Raw genomic sequence first — 19271 nt, 5'->3', positions numbered from 1 at the left:
AATATTAGCTCCCAAAACTCCTTCATCCCTCAGGGACCCTGTGGGGGGCAGCGATTCCTGCTCATTCCCCGTCCGAACCCCAGGGAGCCTCCTCACCTGTGTCCCCGGCTCTGATCTCTCTTTCAATCGGGGGCCCTCGGGGGCTTTGCTGAACGGATACGGTGACTATAAATTCCAGACGGGTGATTTGGTCACTGGGGAGTCTCCAGACGCTGGTAGCGCTGAACGTGAGATCTGGGTTCTGGCTGATTTCTGGGGTCTTGTCTCTCCCGCTCTCTGCCCCGTCCCAGCTCCACTGGATCTGGTGAATCCCCCTGGGGTAAAAGTTCTGGATCTGGACGGCAAACCTTATCCCGGGGCTCCCAGTGCGGTAACACCTGGATCCTGGACACCTGCGGCCGGGCTGGGGGTGGGCAGATAGCAGGAGTGTCAGTGAGAGCAGGGGCTGGGGATCTGAGGGGTTTCACCCCACATTGGGATCCCATAGAGGGAAATCCCGTCCCTGCTCACTGTGTAATTCACAATCCCTTCTCAGCTTGTTCTCCTGCTTCCCATCCCCCAGGGGAACCAGAGACTGGGCAGCGGAGGGGGTGGGGATCTCAGATCTCTGTTTGTACCTCTCACAGCCTCCATCCCCCTCCCATCCGAGCCCCCATCACCAAGGGGAGACTGGGACGGAATCCGGCCCAGGAACCTCCCTCCCTGCACCCTGGCTCAGCAGGGCAGGCGGGGCAGGTAGAGACCTGAAATCAGAGCAACACCCACCCCAGACCGGCTCCCCCAGCCCTCACCGGCGACGTCCTCAGCGAGCAGGGAGCAGCCCCAGGCCCCCCGGAGACGGAGTAAGAGACTCCCGTGCCTGGGGTCAGAGCGACACGCGGGGTCAGTGGGGGGGGGTCTGGGAGACGCATCCAGCCGGAGCTCGGGGCTGGGAATGACAGATCCCTGAGAGGCCCAGGGAGGTGGGGCTGGAAGTTCCTCCCAGAGGCGACATGTGGGGCAGTCACTGTCCCCCCTTTACATTGTGCCCCCCAGTATCAGGAGGGGCGAGTCGTCGGCTGCAGGGGGCTCAGTCTGCAGAGACCCCCCTGGGGTGTCGCTGGCTGTGTCCTTGTCCCCTCAGCCTCCCCGGACTCTGCTCCCTCTGGGGCCATGCAGACCCCCCACCCCTCACTCCCACTGGCCAATGGCACCGTCCCCCGTTACCTTCCCGCCTCCTCCTCCGGCAGTAAATGGCTAATGCTGCAGCTCCCCCTGCGACCAGGATCCCCAGGGTCGCCCTGATCGCGGATCTGGTGTGATCCGCTCCTGCACCGGGACGGGAAAGGGAGAGAAAGTCAGACCCGGCTCACGGCACCTCCCCGCGCTGCCCCACCCGCCGGGGGTGCAGGACGGAGGCGCAGGGCTGCCTGGGGTCGCTGGGCCCGGCCCTTTACAGCGTATTTTGTCAGGCAGAATTACAGCCTTGTTGTGCCCCCAGCCTGGGGCCTGCGCAGTGTGTGTGTGTGTGGGGGGGGAGCTGGGGGTCAGAGGGAGCCGGCTGCCCTGGCATTTCTGTTATAAAGCCACAGTCAGACCTGAGCGCTCCTCCGACCTCCCGCCGTCCCCCACTACTGTACTGGGCCCCTTCAGCCCTGGGGGCTCCAGCATCCCACCCCCCACCCCAATATTCCCCCTAATGTACCAGCATGGGTCTCTGCTGGGGTCCCGTGTCAGACTCAACTGAGTGCCCCCTGCAGCCCATAACATCCAACTGGGAGCCCAGCACCCCTCACCTGTGACAGCCAGGGGGAACTCCTCCCGCAGGGGCTGGGCCAGAGCCGCGTGGCTGACGTGGCAGGAGAAGATGCTGCCGGAGTCGCTCTCGGTGGGGGTGAAGGTGTAGGTCAGGGTGAGGTTAAAGGTCCCGTCCGGGTTCCTCTGGGGGGCAGAGCGGGTGGCGTCGGTCAGAACCCGCCCGTCTCTCAGCCACGTGACGGTGACGTCCCCGGGGTAGAATCCCCACACGTGGCAGGGGAAGGAGGTCACTGTGTCTGTCACGGCCGATCGCTGGGGGATGGAGAGTCTGGGAGCAGCTGGAATGAGAGAGACAGTCCTGGGGCCGTGTCTGGATGCATAATTATGGGTTACCCCCATGAGCCAATCTGAGTGTAAGTTACACAGATATCCCCAATTCAGTATGGTGGGGCACAAAACACCCCGGGTCACTGTGAGGTTCTACCCCAGTAGGATGTACGAAGGCGCGTCAGACACGGTGACTGAGGTGCGTGGTACAGAAGGTGTCAGTGCCGGGCAGGGCAGGAGGTGGCTGACACTGGCCACTCTCTGGAAAGGCTCCTCTATGCTGGGCAAGGGTCCTAAAGCCATTTTCCCCTTGTCCCAGGCCTTCCTCCCCCTCTGACAGGGGTCACAGGATCCGCAGTACTGTCGGACAGTAACAAAGACCCCAGGCCAGTAAAAGCTCCGTAGCAGCCTCTGCTGGGTACGCCAGGTTCCCTGGTGCCCTGAGAGGGGAATGTCATGGGCCCGGTACAACAGCTGGCGGTGATACTTCTGGGGGACCACCAGCTGCCTCCTGATCCCCCCTGACTCCATTTTCCCTGGGGGAGCCCATTCTCGGTACAGGAACCCCTTCTCCCACAGGAACCTTTTCCGGCCACCTCTCCCCATGGTCTGTACCACACTGAGGTTGGCCAGGTCCCTTATCTTCCACAAGGAGGGATCTCTCTGTAACTCGGCCTGGAACTCAGCAGCTGGGACAGGGATGGCCACCTGCTCTCTCTCGCCGGCTGGGTCTGAAGCCGCAGCCTCCCTGAGCCGTGTCCCTGGGTGTTCCCTCCCCACCAGGTTAGGATCCTGCACCTCAGGCAAGGCACACGATGGCATATATAACATTGGTGGACGTGCAGGTGAATGAGCCGGTGATGTTGTAGCTGAACTGGTTAGGTCCTGTGATGGTGTTGCTGGTGTAGATATGTGGGCAGAGTTGGCATCGAGGTTTGTTGCATGGATTGGTTCCTGAGTTGTTATGGTGCGGTGCGTGGTTGCTGGTGAGAATATGCTTAAGGTTGGCGGGTTGTCTGTGGGCGAGGACTGGCCTGCCTCCCAAGGTCTGTGAAAGTGAGGGATCATTGTCCAGGATGGGTTGTAGATCACTGATGATGCGTTGGAGAGGTTTAAGCTGAGGACTGTAGGTGAGGGCCAGTGGAGTTCTGTTGGTTTCTCTTCTGGGCTTGTCTTGTAGCAGGAGGCTTCTGGGTACACGTCTGGCTCTGTTGATTTGTTTCCTTATTTCCTTGTGTGGGTATCGTAGTTTTGAGAATGCTTGGTGAAGATCTTGTAGGTGTTGGTCTCTGTCTGAGGGGTTGGAGCAGATGCGGTTGTACCTCAGCGCTTGGCTGTAGACGATGGATCGTGTGGTGTGTCCAGGGTGGAAACTGGAGGCATGAAGGTAGGCGTAGCGGTCGGTGGGTTTTCAGTATAGGGTGGTGTTAATGTGGCCATCGCTTATTTGTACGGTGGTGTCTAGGAAGTGGACCTCCCGTGTAGATTGGTCCAGGCTGAGGTTGATGGTGGGGTGGAAGCTGTTGAAATCATGGTGGAATTCTTCCAGGGTCTCCTTCCCATGGGTCCAGATGATGAAGATGTCATCAATATAGCGTAGGTAGAGAAGGGGCATGAGTGGACGAGAGCTGAGGAAGCGTTGTTCCAGGTCAGCCATAAAGATGTTGGCATATTGTGGGGCCATGCGGGTGCCCATAGCGGTGCCACTGGTCTGGAGGTATATATTGTCACCAAATTTGAAATAATTGTGCGTGAGGATAAAGTCACAGAGCTCAGCAATAAGTTGTACTGTGTCATCATCAGGGATACTGTTCCTGACAGCTTGTATTCCATCTGTATGTGGGATGTTTGTGTAGAGAGCCTCTACATCCATGGTGGCTAGGATGGTGTTTTCTGGGAGATCACCAATGCATTGTAGTTTTCTCAGGAAATCTGTGGTGTCACGGAGATAGCTGGGAGTGCTGGTGGCGTAGGGTCTGAGTAGGGAGTCCACATATCCAGACAGTCCCGAGGCTGATAAAGGAGGTGTGGTTATCATCATGAACAGGTCTGACTAGACAACTCTCCAATACCAAATTCTACAGGCCACTTTCCTCAGATCCCACTGAGGAATATACTTAGAAACTGCATCATCTACTCAGGACACTCCCGACACTAACACAGGAACAAATCAACATACCCTTTGTCACGGAGTATTGGGGGACTCAGGGCCCTGCACCCCCGGCTTCCTGCGATTCACCATGACTCTCAGCCAGCCAGTAAAGCAGAAGGTTTATTTGGATGACAGGAATACAGTCCAAGACAGGTCTTGCAGGCACAGACAACAGGGACCCCCTCAGTTAGGTCCAGCTTGGGGTCCCAGGGCATCCGAGCCCACCCCCCTTTGGGGGGGGGGGGTCAGAGCCATCTCTGCCTCCCAGCCATCTCTCCAGCCCGCTTCCAGCACTCTGCCTTCAGCGACCCCTCCCACAGCTTTTGTTCAGTTTCCCGGGCCAAGGTGTCACCTGGCCTCCAACCCCTTCCTGGGTTCTCATGTTACACGCTCAGGTATTCTCCGGTCAGTCTCTCATCCCCCAATGCAGACTGTCCTAGCCACACTCCCCTGTCAGCATTCACACACCACAGTAAGAACAGTCCCAGTTCGTCACATCTCCCCCCTTCGAGACCGAACTGAGCAGGGTCACTTTAGCCAGTGACCCGGGGAAGTTCGAACCTACCCCCGTTCCCATGGATGCCCCCGCATCCCTCCCATTCCTTGGTGAGAATTACACCAGGCCCCTCCAGTTTCACGCCCCCCCTTAGGTCGGGGGTGCTTGATGGCACTCGCAGTTCCCATGTGGGAAGGTTTATGCGGCCTGCGCCCTTTTCCCACCCCCATACCTCTGGGGTTCCAACTGGGCTGTGGTCTTCTCCCAGCGCTCCAGTCTGGAGGTCTGTGCTTTGGGCTCTCTTGGTTCAGAGCCGCCCTTTTAACCTTGGCCACCCTCCGGAAAGGCTCCTCTATGCTGGGCAAGGGTCCTAAAGCTGTTTTCCCCTTGTCCCAGGCCTTCCTCCCCCTCTGACAGGGGTCACAGGATCCGCAGTACTGTCGGACAGTAACAAAGACCCCAGGCCAGTAAAAGCTTCGTAGCAGCCTCTGCTGGGTACGCCAGGTTCCCTGGTGCCCTGAGAGGGGAATGTCATGGGCCCGGCACAGCAGCTGGCGGCGATACTTCTGGGGTACCACCAGCTGCCTCCTGATCCCCCCTGACTCCATTTTCCCTGGGGGAGCCCATTCTCGGTACAGGAACCCCTTCTCCCACAGGAACCTTTTCCGGCCACCTCGTCCCATGGTCTGTACCGCATTGAGGTCGGCCAGGTCCCTTATCTTCCGCAAGGAGGGATCTCTCTGTAACTCGGCCTGGAACTCAGCAGCTGGGACAGGGATGGCCACCTGCTCTTTCTCGCCCGCTGGGTCTGAAGCTGCAGCCTCCCTGAGCCGTGTCCCTGGGCGTTCCCTCCCCGCCAGGTTAGGGTCCTGCGCCTCAGGCAAGGCACCCCCCCCAAGGCCAGGGCGCAGGGCCCCTCGCCGGCTCTGACTGCGGGTCACAACCAGTGCCTTTTGGGGGTTGCTTGGCCAGTTCTCCAGGTCCCCCCCCATCAATACCTCAGTGGGCAAATACGGGTGTACCCCCACATCCTTGGGGCCCTCCTTGTCCCCCCACTTCAGGTGTACCCTTGCCACGGGTACTTTGACTGGTGTTCCGCCCACCCCCGTCAGGGTCGGTAGGTGTTGGGCACCACCTGATCTGGGGCCACCACCTCGGGCCGGGCCAGCGTCACCTCTGCACCCGTATCCCAGTATCCATTGACCTTCCTCCCATCCACCTCCAGGGGAACAAGGTACTCTCTCCGGAGGGACAGCCCTGCACCCACCGTATAAACCAAGAACCCTGAGTCTGGAGCATCCAGCCCCCTAGAGGGGCTGGCCTGGAGCTCTCCTCCCTCCTTAGCAGGTGGTACTCTGCCAGCCCCCCTTCCCTGGGAATGCTGCCTCTCGCCGGGCTGGGTCTCTACCCAGTCAACCCTCTGTGGGTTCGGCCTGCTCAGTCTGTCCCTGAGCCTGGGGCACTGGGCCCGTATGTGGCCCTTTTGGCCACAGTGGTAGCAGCCCATGTCCCATGGGTCCCCTTGAGTGGGTCGGATGGTCCTGATGCCGGATGCTCCTCTCTGATGGGTTTTTTCTGTATTTTCCCACGGGGGGGTCCCATGGTGACTCTCTCTCTGCATTGTGGTGGGATTGTTCCTTTGGGACTCCTCCCTTTTATCTCCTGACCGGCTCTTTACAAACTCATCGGCCAGCTGCCCTGCGTGTCGCGGGTTCTCTGGCTTTCTGTCCACCAACCACAGCCTCAGGTCGGATGGGCACCGCTCATACAGTTGCTCCAGTACCAGCAGTTTAATCAGGTCCTCCTTCGTCTGGGCCCCACCAGCCCACTTGCTGGCGTATCTTTCCATGCGGACGGCTAGTTGCAGATATGAGATCTCAGGAGTTTTATCCTGACTCCGGAACCTTTCCCGGTACATCTCAGGAGTCAGCCCAAACTCACGTAGCAGGGCCCTTTTGAATAGTTCGTAGTCCCCTTTCTCTGCCTCTCCCAGTTGGCGGTACAATGCCACGGCTTTGGGATCCAGTAAGGGGGTAAGGACCCGGAGTCTGTCCGCGGGATCAACCCGGTGCAGCTCGCAGGCCGTCTCAAAGGCCTCCAGGAAGTCATCCATGTCCTCCCCCTCCTTGCGTGGGGCCAGGATGCACTTATCAAAGCTCCGTGTAGTCCTGGGTCCCCCCTCACTCACCGCAGCCGGGGGTTCGCTGCCCTTCAATCTCGCCAGTTCCAGGTCATGCTGACGCTGTCTCTCATTCTCCTCCCATTCATGCTGTCTCTGTCTCTCTTTCTCCTCCCTTTCATGCTGTCTCTGTTGTTCACGATCCTCCAGCTCTCTCAGTTTTAGCTCTTTCTCCCATTCCAGCCAATTCCGGTCCACGGATGCCGAACGTCGCCGGGAGGATCCTGTGCTGGCCGGCGAGCTTCGCCAGGAGGATCCCCTGCTGGCCGGGGGGGTCACGGCGCCCTCGGTATTTGCTGGGCTCCTCCCCACGCTTCCCCTAGGCATAGGAAGGAGGGGTCTTGGGAAGCCCTCAGCAGCCGGCTGACCACTCCCAGCTGGGACAGACACTGGTGCCTGCGCTGCATTTGCCAGGCTGCTTCCCTGAGACACAGGGATCAGTTCATTCGCGCGATCTTCCTCCTCCAGCCGGGTAATGAGCTGTGCTTTGGTGAGCCTCCCAATGCACAGCCCCCTCTGCTTGCACAGCTCCACCAGGTCGCTCTTAAGCCGCTTGGCATACATCTTCCTGCTGGCCACTCACCGGCCTGTGTGCTCACAGCTCCCCACAGTTCCCAGGGGGACCCCTAGTGTGCCAGCCCTTCTCGAGGTCACCGCCTCTCTGCCAGGGTCGAGCTGCAGACTCCTCCGCCCCTGGGACCACTCGCTGCGATCCCCCCGGGGGACCCTGTTACCGCAAAAGTCCTTCTCGCTGGTCACACACTCCCAGGGGTAATAACCGTCTCTCTCTCACTCTTCAGCACGCCTGGTCCCCGTCAATCCCCCTTCGTTTTACTGCTCCCCAGTCACTTACTGCAGGAAGCGCCGTCCACGGGGTGCAGTAGATCCCACCCCTGCCACCAGTTGTCACAGAGTATTGGGGGACTCAGGGCCCTGCACCCCCGGCTTCCTGCGATTCACCATGACTCTCAGCCAGCCAGTAAAGCAGAAGGTTTATTTGGATGACAGGAATACAGTCCAAGACAGGTCTTGCAGGCACAGACAACAGGGCCCCCCTCAGTTAGGTCCAGCTTGGGGTCCCAGGGCATCCCAGTCCACCCCCCTTTGGGGGGTCAGAGCCATCTCTGCCTCCCAGCCATCTCTCCAGCCCGCTTCCAGCACTCTGCCTTCAGCGACCCCTCCCACCGCCTTTGTTCAGTTTCCCGGGCCAAGGTGTTCCTGGGGGCTGGACTCTCAGTGGGCACTGCTCCTCGGAGGATGCTGGAGAGACTGAACCACGGTAGAGATTGAATCCTGAATTATCAGTGTAAGTAGCACATGGGTGTCACTGTGCCTCAGTGGGTCACAGCTCAGCACACCAGATTCAGGACAAATTGCTGAACAATAGGGCAATCTCCCCGCAAACGGGTTATTCTATCATTAGATTACACCAGGCCAGTAACAAATGTAAACGTCTGTCGCACTGCGCTGGTTAACAGGAAGTCAAAGACGCAGTCTCCTTAGGCATTCCAGCCTTTGTTTCCCCTCCCAGAGACTTGACTGTATGATGAGCGGTTACTGAAAACCCCAGTTTAATCAAACAAAGGGTTCTTCTGATCTCACGAGATCAGACACACGGCCAGGTCAATCTGTAACTCAGATTTTACCCAATCATCACGCCACTGCCAACACTTTAGTAGCTATCTAAAGGTTTATTAATAGAGAAAAGAAGGCAAGTGTTAAACATGGTTACTAGCTCATATGCATACAATAATGGCAATGTTCTTGGATCAGGGCTGCAGCAGTGAATCAGTGATGGACAAGACGGCTGGCTTGTAAAGTCTTGTGGCCAATTTCCAAAAGATTGGATGGTCCTCAGTCCATAGTTCAAATGACCCTTGTAGCTGTAAATCCAGTCCAGAGAATCGGAGCAGGAAATGAAGACAAATTGGAGATGTCTCAGGGGTCTTTTATAGCCTCTGCCATGTGCTGGGAATTTTACGGTCCCAAACAAAGCCCACAGGCACAGTGTGTGGAAAATTACTGGCCCAAGATGGAGCCCAGGGTCACATGAGCACGTCACATGACTTTAGACGCCTTGCTGACTCACAGCGGCAGCCATTACCCGGATTCTGGCTGGGGCGTCCACAGGAAGGCTCACCTGGCGGGACTAGGGTGACCAGACAGCAAGTGTGAAAAATTGGGACAGAGGGTGGGGGGTAATAGGACCCTATATAAGAGAGAGCCCCAAATATCGGGACTGTCCCTATAAAATCGGGACATCTGGTCACCCTAGGCGGGACCAGCTTCCTCTATGGTTAGTGGAGTGTCCTTTAATGGGCCATCAAACTTGAATAGTCCATTCACATTGTGCTGGCTAGACTGGATGTAAACAGCCTGATGGGTGTTACCCCAGGAACAAACACAAGGGCTAAGGGCTTATCTACACGTACATTTTATAGCGCTCTAACTTGCTGGCTCAGTGGTGAAAAAAATCACCCCCCTGAGCTCAGCAAGTCTGAGCGCTTTAAAGCGCTAGTGTAGACAGGCTCCCGGCGCTCGGAGCGACTCCCCTCGTAGAGGTGGATTACCAGGCGCGTGGAGATGGATTACCCTCTCCCAACGCTCACGCACAACCCCACTCGCACATCAAAGTGCTGCTGTGGGAGCGCTCAGACAGCAGCACTTTGAACTTTCTAGTGTAGACGTAGCCTGAGTCTACACTTAGCAGCTTAAAGAGCCTTAAAGGGACAGTGTGGTCGCGCTTTCTGTAAACCACCTCCACAAGGGGCACGGGAGCGTGGTTCCCAGCACTGGAGCCCGTCTACACTGGTGCTTTACAGCACTCAGACTTGCTGCACTCAGGGGGGTGAGTTTTCACTCCCCTGGGCGAGAAAGTTTCAGCACAGTAGCTTGCCAGTGTAGACAAACACAACGCTGATACAGGGGCACAGTCAATATTGATAATATCACATACAAAACTGATACATGCATCTGTAGCCCAAGGGCCAGTGGGCTTCAACAGCAGTCCTGGAAATGGCAAGTTGTGGAGTACAAACTGCAGCATGCTGGGAGAATGGCCTGGTTCCTGCCGGGAGGTACCCACTGCCCTCCCCGCCCAGAGTCTCTGCACGGACTGGGCTGGGAGCATGGAGCAGGCTGGCAGAGGGGCTGCTGGACTGTGATCCTGTTCTATGTTCTTTACAGAATAAAGCCTGTACCTGGTGGGTCTGGTCTGAGTGAACACACTGACACACAACGCAGAGCACACAAAGGAGCCTCAGGCCCAGTCCCCTAAAGTTGTGTAAAAGGTCACAAAGAGGCTTCCCCTATCTGGAACAACCTCACACTGGGCCAGTGGACGGGGGCGGGGGGGTGGTACACATATAAGCAGGATAGCCATACTTAGCTATTCGCAACTTTTCCAGTGACACCGGACATGACGCACTTGGTACAAGTTCTCTTGCAGTTGTAGCACAGTGGCCACACCAAGGCTGTACACAGTCACATGTCAATCACACAGCATCACAAGGGGTCAGTTTGTTCTCTCCTCTACGAGCAGTTTGCAGCTGGCTCTCTCTCTCTCCCCAGCACCGGCCGTAGCGTGAGTGCACGACGGTCAAAAAATGGCCATGTCTCCATCCAGAAGCGGGCCACCTGGAGGGAGGAACAGAACGGGAATGAGGCCCCTGCCTGGGGACCCTGTGAATACACCAGGCTCAGTCCCCACGAGCTGACCCACCTCTGCTCCCCAAGCTGCCCAGCCCTGACATCCACAGAACAGACCCTGCCCCGAGAGGGGGAGAAACCACCCCATGACCTCACCCAGATGGGTGCTGGGTTCTGGGGGGGCCCCAGAGCTCGCTGCCTGCCCCGGGAATCCTGGGACATACCGAGCTCAGACCTGGCTGTAACTGCTCCAGGCTGGGTATCGGGGAAACAGCCCCCCCAGCCCCTGAGCTGTTCATTAGCTCTTCCCTCCCCAGGCCAGAGAACCAGGCTGCCAGCGTGGTCAGGTACTGTCCACCCTGGGCGCTGATGGTGAGGGAGTGTGGAGAGCGGAGATATGTCCCACTCTGGCTGGTAAGAGGGAGAGTTTAACGTGTCCCTCCAGAGAACGGACTCAGGCGTCGCTGGGAAAGGGGGCGGGTGGGGACAGGCAGGGCTGATCTCACACGAGACGCTCATGTCCCGGTTCTAGTATTAAATCCCAAGCACCGAATGAGGAAGCACCAGGACTGGGCTAGGAATCCCCCGGGGCTCGTAATGTGCTTGTAATGGCCGAGCCCAGGGGGACCTGCTGACAGGTGACTCTAGCTCTGCGACCCACGGTGAGGAGGGGATCACCAGCTGCTCCTTAAATGCTGGGGAATCCTTCCCTTCTTGGGGTAAAGGGGCAACATCCCTGCCCTACCACCTGCCCCAGGCTGCTGTGGGCGATGCTGCACACGCTGTTTTTACGGCTGCACAAGGGGTTTCATTCTACACCTTTGCTAAAGTTCCTGTGAGGTTTGGTCCCCGAGGTGACTCGTGTAACGTCTGGGCAGGAGCCCTGCAGCCGTTTGAGCTGGGGAAGAATGAACCAGAACAAACGGATCTCTGGCCCTGGTGTGAAAAGCTCCCAGCCCCACTGACCGGCGCAGGGCTGCCGCCGAAGGTGCTGACAATCTCCCCGCGCTCTGCATTGAGCTGCACACAGGCTAGGGACCCGGAGAGCTGTGTGTACGGGGGGGCGGAGGGGGAGCAGGAGCTCACAGGGACAGCTTGGTGGTGTATTGGCAGGGAGATGCGGGTGCCGTTTGCAGTGTGTCCGTATCTGGCCGGGCACGTCTACACAGCAGCCAGGAGGGGTCATTCCCAGCGGGGACAGACAGACGGCCTGGTGCTAAAAACAGCCGCGGGAGCTCAGGCTAGTCACCGGAGCACAGCCCTGCCTGGCCCCTGGGGGCGCACTCGGCACTAGCCTGGCCCCCCACCCCCCGCTGTGGCCACACGGCTATTGTCAGGCGGTAGCTGGAGCAGATTGAGTGCGTGTCTGTCGACGCGGGCTGAGCATGGCACGTCCCAGCGGCTGGGCACATCCCTTCCAGGCCCCAGGAGCTCCCCTGCGAGGTGCGAGTCTGTCACCGCCCCCGGAAACGTGTTGTGGGAGCATCAGGGGACGGCTCAGAGCTGCCCCAGAACTTGGCGCTTCCTGGCTTTGTAGGGTTCATGTGGCGGCGGGGGGGGGGGGGGGGGGGGGGGGAAATCACATGTGACCAGCCTTCCTATCTCTTAAACAGATTGTAGAGTTGTTTATAGGCTTTTCTGTGTCGAACACAGGGACTGAAAGGGGGATGGGGTGGGGCGGAAGTGGGGAACAGGAACGTCCCCTCCCCTGACTCACTGAACGAGTGGGAATACGGAAGGCAGTGGGGACGGAGGAGGTGCAGGGTGAAAAGAAGCTAATGGTGTTGGGGGGCAGCGTGTCAGTCTTTACCCCCTAACTCCACCCAGCGGTGCTGGCCCTGTTCCGGTGAGGGGAGCCCATCCAGTGCTGCGTCTGGTCCCTAGGCCCGCCACAGCCCCTGGGAGCAGACGAGCCCCCAGCACCGGAGCTGGGAGCGTCTCTGCCCCAGGCCCCCAGCTGCTGCTGCTCCCCAGGACTGAGCTGGGGCTCACGGCACAGACGTTGCCTCACAATTTCCAGGCCAGTTTTCCAGCCATGGAGCATGGAGGGGAAGGGGGGGGATTCTCTTCTGTGAGGGCAGCCTGGCTACTGTGGTATGGAAACCATGGGAGAGGGTGGCCATCTTTGGTAAGGGCAGCCTCATTTTCATGTAGTCGGGCATCTTTCCCGAGGGCAGCCGGTAGATTCAGTGCCATTGAAACACAGGAGACAGCAGCCATCTTTACTGTGGGCGTCCTCGCCAGTGGAAAAGGGACCGTCTCTGCTGAGGGTTTGAGTAGTTCAACCCCAGGAGGTGGCGTCAGTCCCACGGCACGGTGTGGGGAGCAGCAGCTCTCCTGGGTAAGGGCCAGTTGTGCCCATGAGAGCAAGGACTGGGTACAGCCATTAATCACTTTGCTTAATTACAGCTTAATGTCTTCACCTGTCCCTTCGCTGCTCGTTTTCAGTGGGGTTTAGTCATGGCAGCGTGGGAAGGAGACAGACCCAGCTGTTTAGCAAACAGAGTCAACAAAGGTCAGACGCTTTAGGTAAAACCTTCTCAGAGGTCCCATTCCTGAACCAGATCCCAGATTTAGCTGAAATTCCCTAGAACATTCCTCCTCTGCCCTCAGACCCTGGGCTGTGAGTTCGGGGAGGACACATTGTTCTCCTCCTGCGAAACCATGAGGGCGAGTCCTGGCCTTAAGTGGAAAACTGAACCCAGTGTTAAACAGAGGGGCTGCTGCACCCGCCCATCAATTCTCTCCAGACCTGACACCCCCTTTCCCCAGCACTGGGGAACCTGCAAGCAGCCAACGGGCCAGTCCCCAAACGTTCCCGGAACCGCCCCACGTGCAGGGCCGGCTCTGGCTTTTTGGCCGCCCCAAGCAAAAAAAAAAAAAAAAACCTGCGTGGCAGCCGGAGCGCGGGTGCAGGGGGACTGGCTGCGGGGGAAGGAGGAGGGAGGGAGCGGGTGGGAGAGAGAGAGAAGGGGGCGGCCAGGGCTACAGCAGGGGCGCTGCCACGCGGCCCCTCCCACTGCGCCACCTCCTGCCGCGAGGGCTCCGCTCCGGTCGGTGGGGAGGAAGGAAGAGAACTGCCCTGCAGGGGGCTCTGGTTCTCTGCGCCACCGCCCCCTACAGGGCGGCCGGAGCGGAACAACAAACGGCCGTGCCGCCCTAGGATTGGGCAGAACGCCGCCTCCAACAAGCTGCCGCCCCAAGCACCAGCTTGCTCAGCTGGTGCCTGGAGCCGGCCCTGCGCACGTGCTGGGAACCAGCCGGGGGAGGCTCAGCCCAAAGTGCCGCTTTGTCTGGACGCTCCAAGTGCCTGAGAGCAGAGACCTCCTCAGCCACAACAACCCCAGCGTCAGCGCGGCGCTGCCCGGCCCCGCTCGCTCGTACCTCGCAGCTCCAGCAGCCCAGTGGATTTTGCTTTAGGCTCCTGTAGGGTCTGATGTTCCACAGAACACCGGTACTCTGCCCCCTCGTCCTCGAGCAGCACGGGGGTGAAGCAGAGCTGGGATGTCACGTTATAGGATTTCCTGTCATATGCGGCTGTGGGGTCTGGGGTGTCAATCTTGTGGGTCTCCGGGTTGTCTAAGCACCGGAACGCCGATTCTCCCCTTCCCCGTCGGTGCCAGGTCACGCTCAGCTCCTTGGGGTAGAACCTGGATATTTGGCAGCTCAGTGTAACCGGCTCCCCGGGGATCAGGACCTGTGGCCGGGAGATCTCGCCCAGAACTGGAGCCTGTGGGACTAGAACATGTGGAAATTGCACGTCATAGTTACAGCACCTGGAGATCTGACACACGCCCCCCGTCTCCATCTGGTGTGACCTGGCCCCGTGTCCCCAGCAGCCTCTGCCAGGCCCACCCCTCACCCAGGGAGAGCTCCCCTGAACGACTCCTGTAACACCCACAACCTCAGGGGTGCTGGGGTTACTGGGAGAGGGGTCAGGAGTGGGTGTGGGGCCACAACTGCCCTGACGGTGGGGGTCAGTTGAGCTCACAACCCCTATGCCTGCAGGCGTTACGCAAACCCATTTTCCTGCACATGCAAACGAGCCAGACTGCTCCAGTCACCAGTGAGCTCAGATGTGGCACCAGACGGTCAGAGGAGCCCAGGGCCACGTTCCCCAGTGCTCAGCACCAACAGGCCGAGTTCTCCTGGGAATCTCGCCACTTACTCTGGTGCCTAAATGGGAGCTGAGCTGTTTGGAAAAGCGGACCTTGGAAACTGACCTTCCACATACAGCTCCCCACTGCGTCTCTCCAGGGGGGTCTGTAGGGTGACGTGCCCCACCTGGCAGATGTACTCTTGCCACTTGTCTCTCTGCACCGAGGGGGTGAAGCTGAGTCTCGTCTCCTGCTGGAAGCTTTTCCCGTCCTGTGTGCAGGGAGCTCCGGGGTCAATTCTGTACTCGGCAGAGTTTTCTAGAGGAACCAGGATGTCTCCCTTCACCTGTCCCACAAATCGAGTGCTTGTAGATCTCTGTGTCCTGAACCAGGTCACACTCAGCACCCCGGGGAAATGCCCCGTCATGCGGCAGCTCAGGGTGATTTCCTTCCCCTCCGTCACTGACTCAGGTTTGGAGATTTCAGACACAGCTGGGGCTGGGGAATGAAACATCCAGAAACAATTACAGGCCCCGTAAGAGGGAGACGGGGCCTGGCAGGGGCTGCTCCCCCTTCCCTTCAGACAGGAGAGATCTGACCCCTCAGTGGGGCTGGTGTCATGAAATATGTGGGAGTCAGGGCCCTGCGCCTCCCACTTCCTGCAATTCACCGTGACTCTCAGCCAGCCAATAACAGAGGTTTATTAGATGACAGAAACACGGTCAAAAACAGAGCTTGTAGGTGCAGAAAACAGGACCCCTCAGTCAGGTCCATCTTGGGGGGTGAGGAGCCCAGACCCAGGTTTTGGGCCTACCCCCGTCTCCCCAGCCAGCTCCAAACTGAAAATCCTTTTTCTTGCCTTCTGCAACCACATACCCCGACTCCTCCTCCCGCTTTGTCCAGTTTCCCTCACAGAAGCCGTCACCTGGCCCCAACCTCCTCCTGGGCTCAGCTTACGAAGGGCAGCCGCCATCCTTTAGGTGCTGGCTGTCAAATATCATCCCTCAGTGAAGTCACCCCCTTATTTCCCATCACCATCTAGTGTTGGTATAGTATCCCAGGGAAACTGAGGCACGCTCCATGGCATGAATATATGGGGAAGGGTAGCAACCTGTATGTATCCCAGCCCATTCTGTAGCCTAAAATCCCTCCTTGGCAGCTGTACTGGATTGCCTTACCCATAAAGGGTTAAGCAGTTCAAATAACCTAGTTGGCACCTGACCAGACGGACCAATGAGGAAAGAAGATACTTTCAAATTGGGGGTGAGGGAAGGATTTGTTTTGTTGTTCTGTGTGTTGTTCTCTCTCCAGATGGAGGGAAAAGCCAGCAGGTACAATATCTCCTGAAACCATACCTGGAACAATCCATCTAAAACCACAGAAACTGTGAGTAGGGCAAGGAAATGTGTTAGGTTATCTCTTGTTTTGGCTTGTGAATTTCCTATGCTAAAGAGGTAGTTTCCTTCTTGTTATGTAACTGTGAAGCTGATCCCAGAGGAGAATCTTCTGTGTTTTAAATCTTTTTATTACCCCATAAAGTTCCCTTCCATCCTGATTTTGAAGGTGTGATTCTCTTACTTTTTTCTTTATAATAAAAGTTCTTATTTTAAGAACCTGATTAATTTCAGTGTCCTGAAGACAAAGGGTCTGGTTGCTGAAGTAACAGGTTGGTATTTTATTCTCAAGTCTCCCCAGGAACAGGGGTTAAGGAGCTTTGGGGGCTATATCGGGTGGATAGGGATTCCAAGTGACCCTTTCCTGAATTTTTGTGTAAATCACTTGGTGGTGGTAGCAATACTGTCCAAGGACAAGGAAAGGAATTTGTGCCTTGGAGAAGTTTTAACCTAAGCTGGTAGAATATAAGCTTAGAGGGTCTTTCATGCAGAGCCCCACATCCCAAAGACTGCTATTAACGCCCCCTCCCCCAGTCCGGAAGGGGGTGAGTCTGGAGTAGTGGGCACTGCCGGAGGGCAGTGTCCTGAAGAGGACCCCGCTGAGGGGCGAGCAACGCATGTCCCAGAGCAGAGCAGACAGCAGACAAGACACCACGCGCTGAGGGCCCTCCGCAGTAAACAGAGCTAATTCCCGGAGCAACCAGAGGGAGGCGCCAGCGGTGGTGAGTCTTGACCCCGTCACAGTCACATGGATTTATTTATTTATTTATTTATTTTCCTAGCTGAGAGCAGCTGGAGTTTTTTTCTCTTTAGTTAAGCTGCAACAAGGGAAATCACAGGCTGGGTTGTTGTTGTTTTTTCTAGCTCTTGGGCTAGGCTATAATCAGGGGCGGCTCTAGGCACCAGCAAAGCAAGCAGGTGCTTGGGGCGGCACATTTGCAGGGGTGGCAGGGATCCAGCCTGGGAGCTGAGAGCCAACAGGGGCCCTGGGAGCTGTAGTTCCTTGGTTCGCTCCCTGCCTAGAGAGCCAGCCCTGGAGCAGGGAAAGAACTACATTTCCCAGCATTCCCTTGGCCACTACCAACAGGAAAGAGGGGGAGGGAGGGAGCTGAGACCTCATGCTGCAGCCTGCTGTGAATGGAGAGCTGCACTGGGAAGGGCAGGGAGACCATATTTTAACATTCAAAAAATAGGACACTCCACGGGGAGTGAGGGTAGCCCCACCCTGCCCCCATCCACTCCCTCCGACTGCCCCCCACAGAAACCCCAACCCATCCAACCCCCCTGCTCCCTGTCCCCTGATCACCCCCTCCCGGGACCCTTGCCCCAACTGCCCCCCAGGACCCCACCCCCTATCTAAGCCCCACTGATCCTTGTCCCCAACTGCCCCCTCCTGAGATCTCCCTGCAACTTCCCCCCTAGGACCCCACCCCCTACCTGTCCCCTGACCAACCCCTGGGACTCCCATGCCTATCCAACCGCTGCCTGTCCCCTGACTGCCCCCCCCAAACCTCCAACCCATCCAACCCCCCCTGCTCCCTGTCCCTTGACTGCCCCCCCGGAACCCCTTACCCCTTCTCCAACCCCCCAGCCCCCTTACCGTGCCACTCAGACCAGTATGTCTGGCTCCACGCAGCGCCAGACACACTGCTGCATACATGCTGCCGTGCTCCCCTGCGGAGCCACAGCCCCCCCCCCCCCAGCACCTGCCTTCCAGATTTGAACACCTCAAAATTCAGGAGGGCTCAAGCTCAGTTTGGGCCGCTGTTACTTCATTTCTCCCAAATCAAATCTACTGATCCACTGTAACTTGCTGTAGAGAAAGTAGGATAAAATTGAGCAAGAAATGCTTCCCAGTGGTTATTAGGACTGGAATTGCTATTTTCAACAGCCATTGCCTTTTTAGTTTTGTTTGTTTAAAAGGAAGATAGTGATATTGCATTGGCAAATTCCCCATAGAAAGAAAGAGTGGAAGAAAAGAATAATAAAGGCACCTCAACTTTTCCTCATTTCTGTAGGACAGTCTTATAATATGCATCCAGATATCCTCCAGTCACACACGCTGAAAATTGTTCCACTTTACTGCAGTTCTGTAACCATATGGGAACCAATCCTGTCTGTGTTCTGTGCACATCCAAAATTCCTGCTGAATGACCTGCCCTGGGAGTGAGTTACCAGTTGTGACGGAGCAGGGAGCAGGGCAGATTTGACCTGGGAATGTTGCAGGGGGGTTGCAGTGGGGATGTGGGACTTCCCTTGAAGGAAGCTACCTGAGCTGTAACCTGAGCCAGGAACGGGGGTGGGGAGAATTAACACCTTCTGCCCGGGAGACTGAACAAAGGAGAGGAGCAGCGGGAGGGGCTTGGAGTTTGGTTTCAGTTGGGGCTGGGTGGTGCAACGCAGGGAACCTCAAGCTGGGGTCTAAGCTCCCTGAACCTCCCAGAGGGACCTAATTGAGGGGGTCTGGTCGTACCTACACGCTCTGCTTGAGACTGTGTTCCTGTCCTTAAATAAACCTTCTGCTTTACTGGCTGGCTGAGAGTCGCAGTGAATCTCGGGAAGAGGGGTGCAGGGCCCTAACTCCCCCACAATCCGCAACACCAGTGACCCAGGGCTGCGGCAGAAGGAGGGTGCAGGTGGGGGCGGGGAGAGAGCCCAGGGCTCAGGTGGCAGGAGGTATGTGTGGGGGGCAATGGTGGGGGGGGGAATGAGGGAGCCCAGAGCTGGGGCAGCAGGGGGTGTGGGTGGTGGGGGGAGAGCCCAAGGCTGGGGCAGCAGGGGGGTGCGGCGAGGAGCCCAGGGCTGGGACGGGGGTGTCACGGAGTGTGGGGGGACACAAGGCCCTGCACACCCGGCTTCCTGCGATTCACCATGACTGTCAGCCGGCCAGTAAAGCAGAAGGTTTATTTAGACGACAGGAACACAGTCCAAGACAGGTCTTGCAGGCACAGACAACAGGACCCCCTGTCCAGTTAGGTCCATCTTGGGGTCCCAGGGGCACCAGAGCCCCTTGGGAGGTCAGAGTCCCATCTGCCTCCCAGCCATTCCACCAGCCAGCTCCTGAAACTCTCTTCAGCGACCCCTCCCACAGCCTTTGTTCAGTTTCCTGGGCAAAGGTGTCACCTGGCCTCCAACCCCTTCCTGGGTTCTCATGTTACATACTCAGGTGTCGTCCCTCAAGGCCAATCTCCCATCCCCCAACACAGACTATCCTAGCCACACTCCCCTGCCTTCCCCGCCA

At 57.7% G+C, this 19271-nt stretch overlaps 2 protein-coding genes across 2 annotated transcripts in view; both read right to left on the bottom strand.

The window, feature by feature from the left end:
* Positions 1 to 191: 191 nt before the first annotated feature.
* Positions 192 to 2136, bottom strand: LOC128829618 (RLA class II histocompatibility antigen, DP beta chain-like). Its single transcript, XM_054015097.1, has 3 exons — positions 1776 to 2136; positions 1207 to 1308; positions 192 to 403 (listed from the first exon to the last, which is right to left on the bottom strand). The coding sequence occupies exons 1-3, from the start codon at positions 2134 to 2136 to the stop codon at positions 192 to 194; spliced, it is 675 nt and encodes a 224-aa protein (XP_053871072.1).
* Positions 2137 to 8562: 6426 nt separating this feature from the next.
* LOC128829617 (tyrosine-protein phosphatase non-receptor type substrate 1-like) overlaps positions 8563 to 19271 on the bottom strand; it is a 41887-nt gene continuing 31178 nt past the window's right edge. The window contains exons 6-8 of the mRNA XM_054015096.1: positions 14763 to 15134; positions 13924 to 14277; positions 8563 to 10527 (exon numbers count right to left, since the gene is read on the bottom strand). Coding sequence (XP_053871071.1) covers positions 10490 to 10527; positions 13924 to 14277; positions 14763 to 15134 — 764 coding nt within the window. The 3' untranslated portion in view covers positions 8563 to 10489. The remainder of the gene's footprint in view (positions 10528 to 13923; positions 14278 to 14762; positions 15135 to 19271) is intronic.

Source organism: Malaclemys terrapin, unplaced genomic scaffold, assembly GCF_027887155.1.
Source record: "Malaclemys terrapin pileata isolate rMalTer1 unplaced genomic scaffold, rMalTer1.hap1 H_1, whole genome shotgun sequence".
NCBI lineage: Eukaryota > Metazoa > Chordata > Testudines > Emydidae > Malaclemys > Malaclemys terrapin.
Note: the sequence above shows the minus strand (reverse complement) of the source record. Positions and strands in the feature narration are given on the sequence as shown.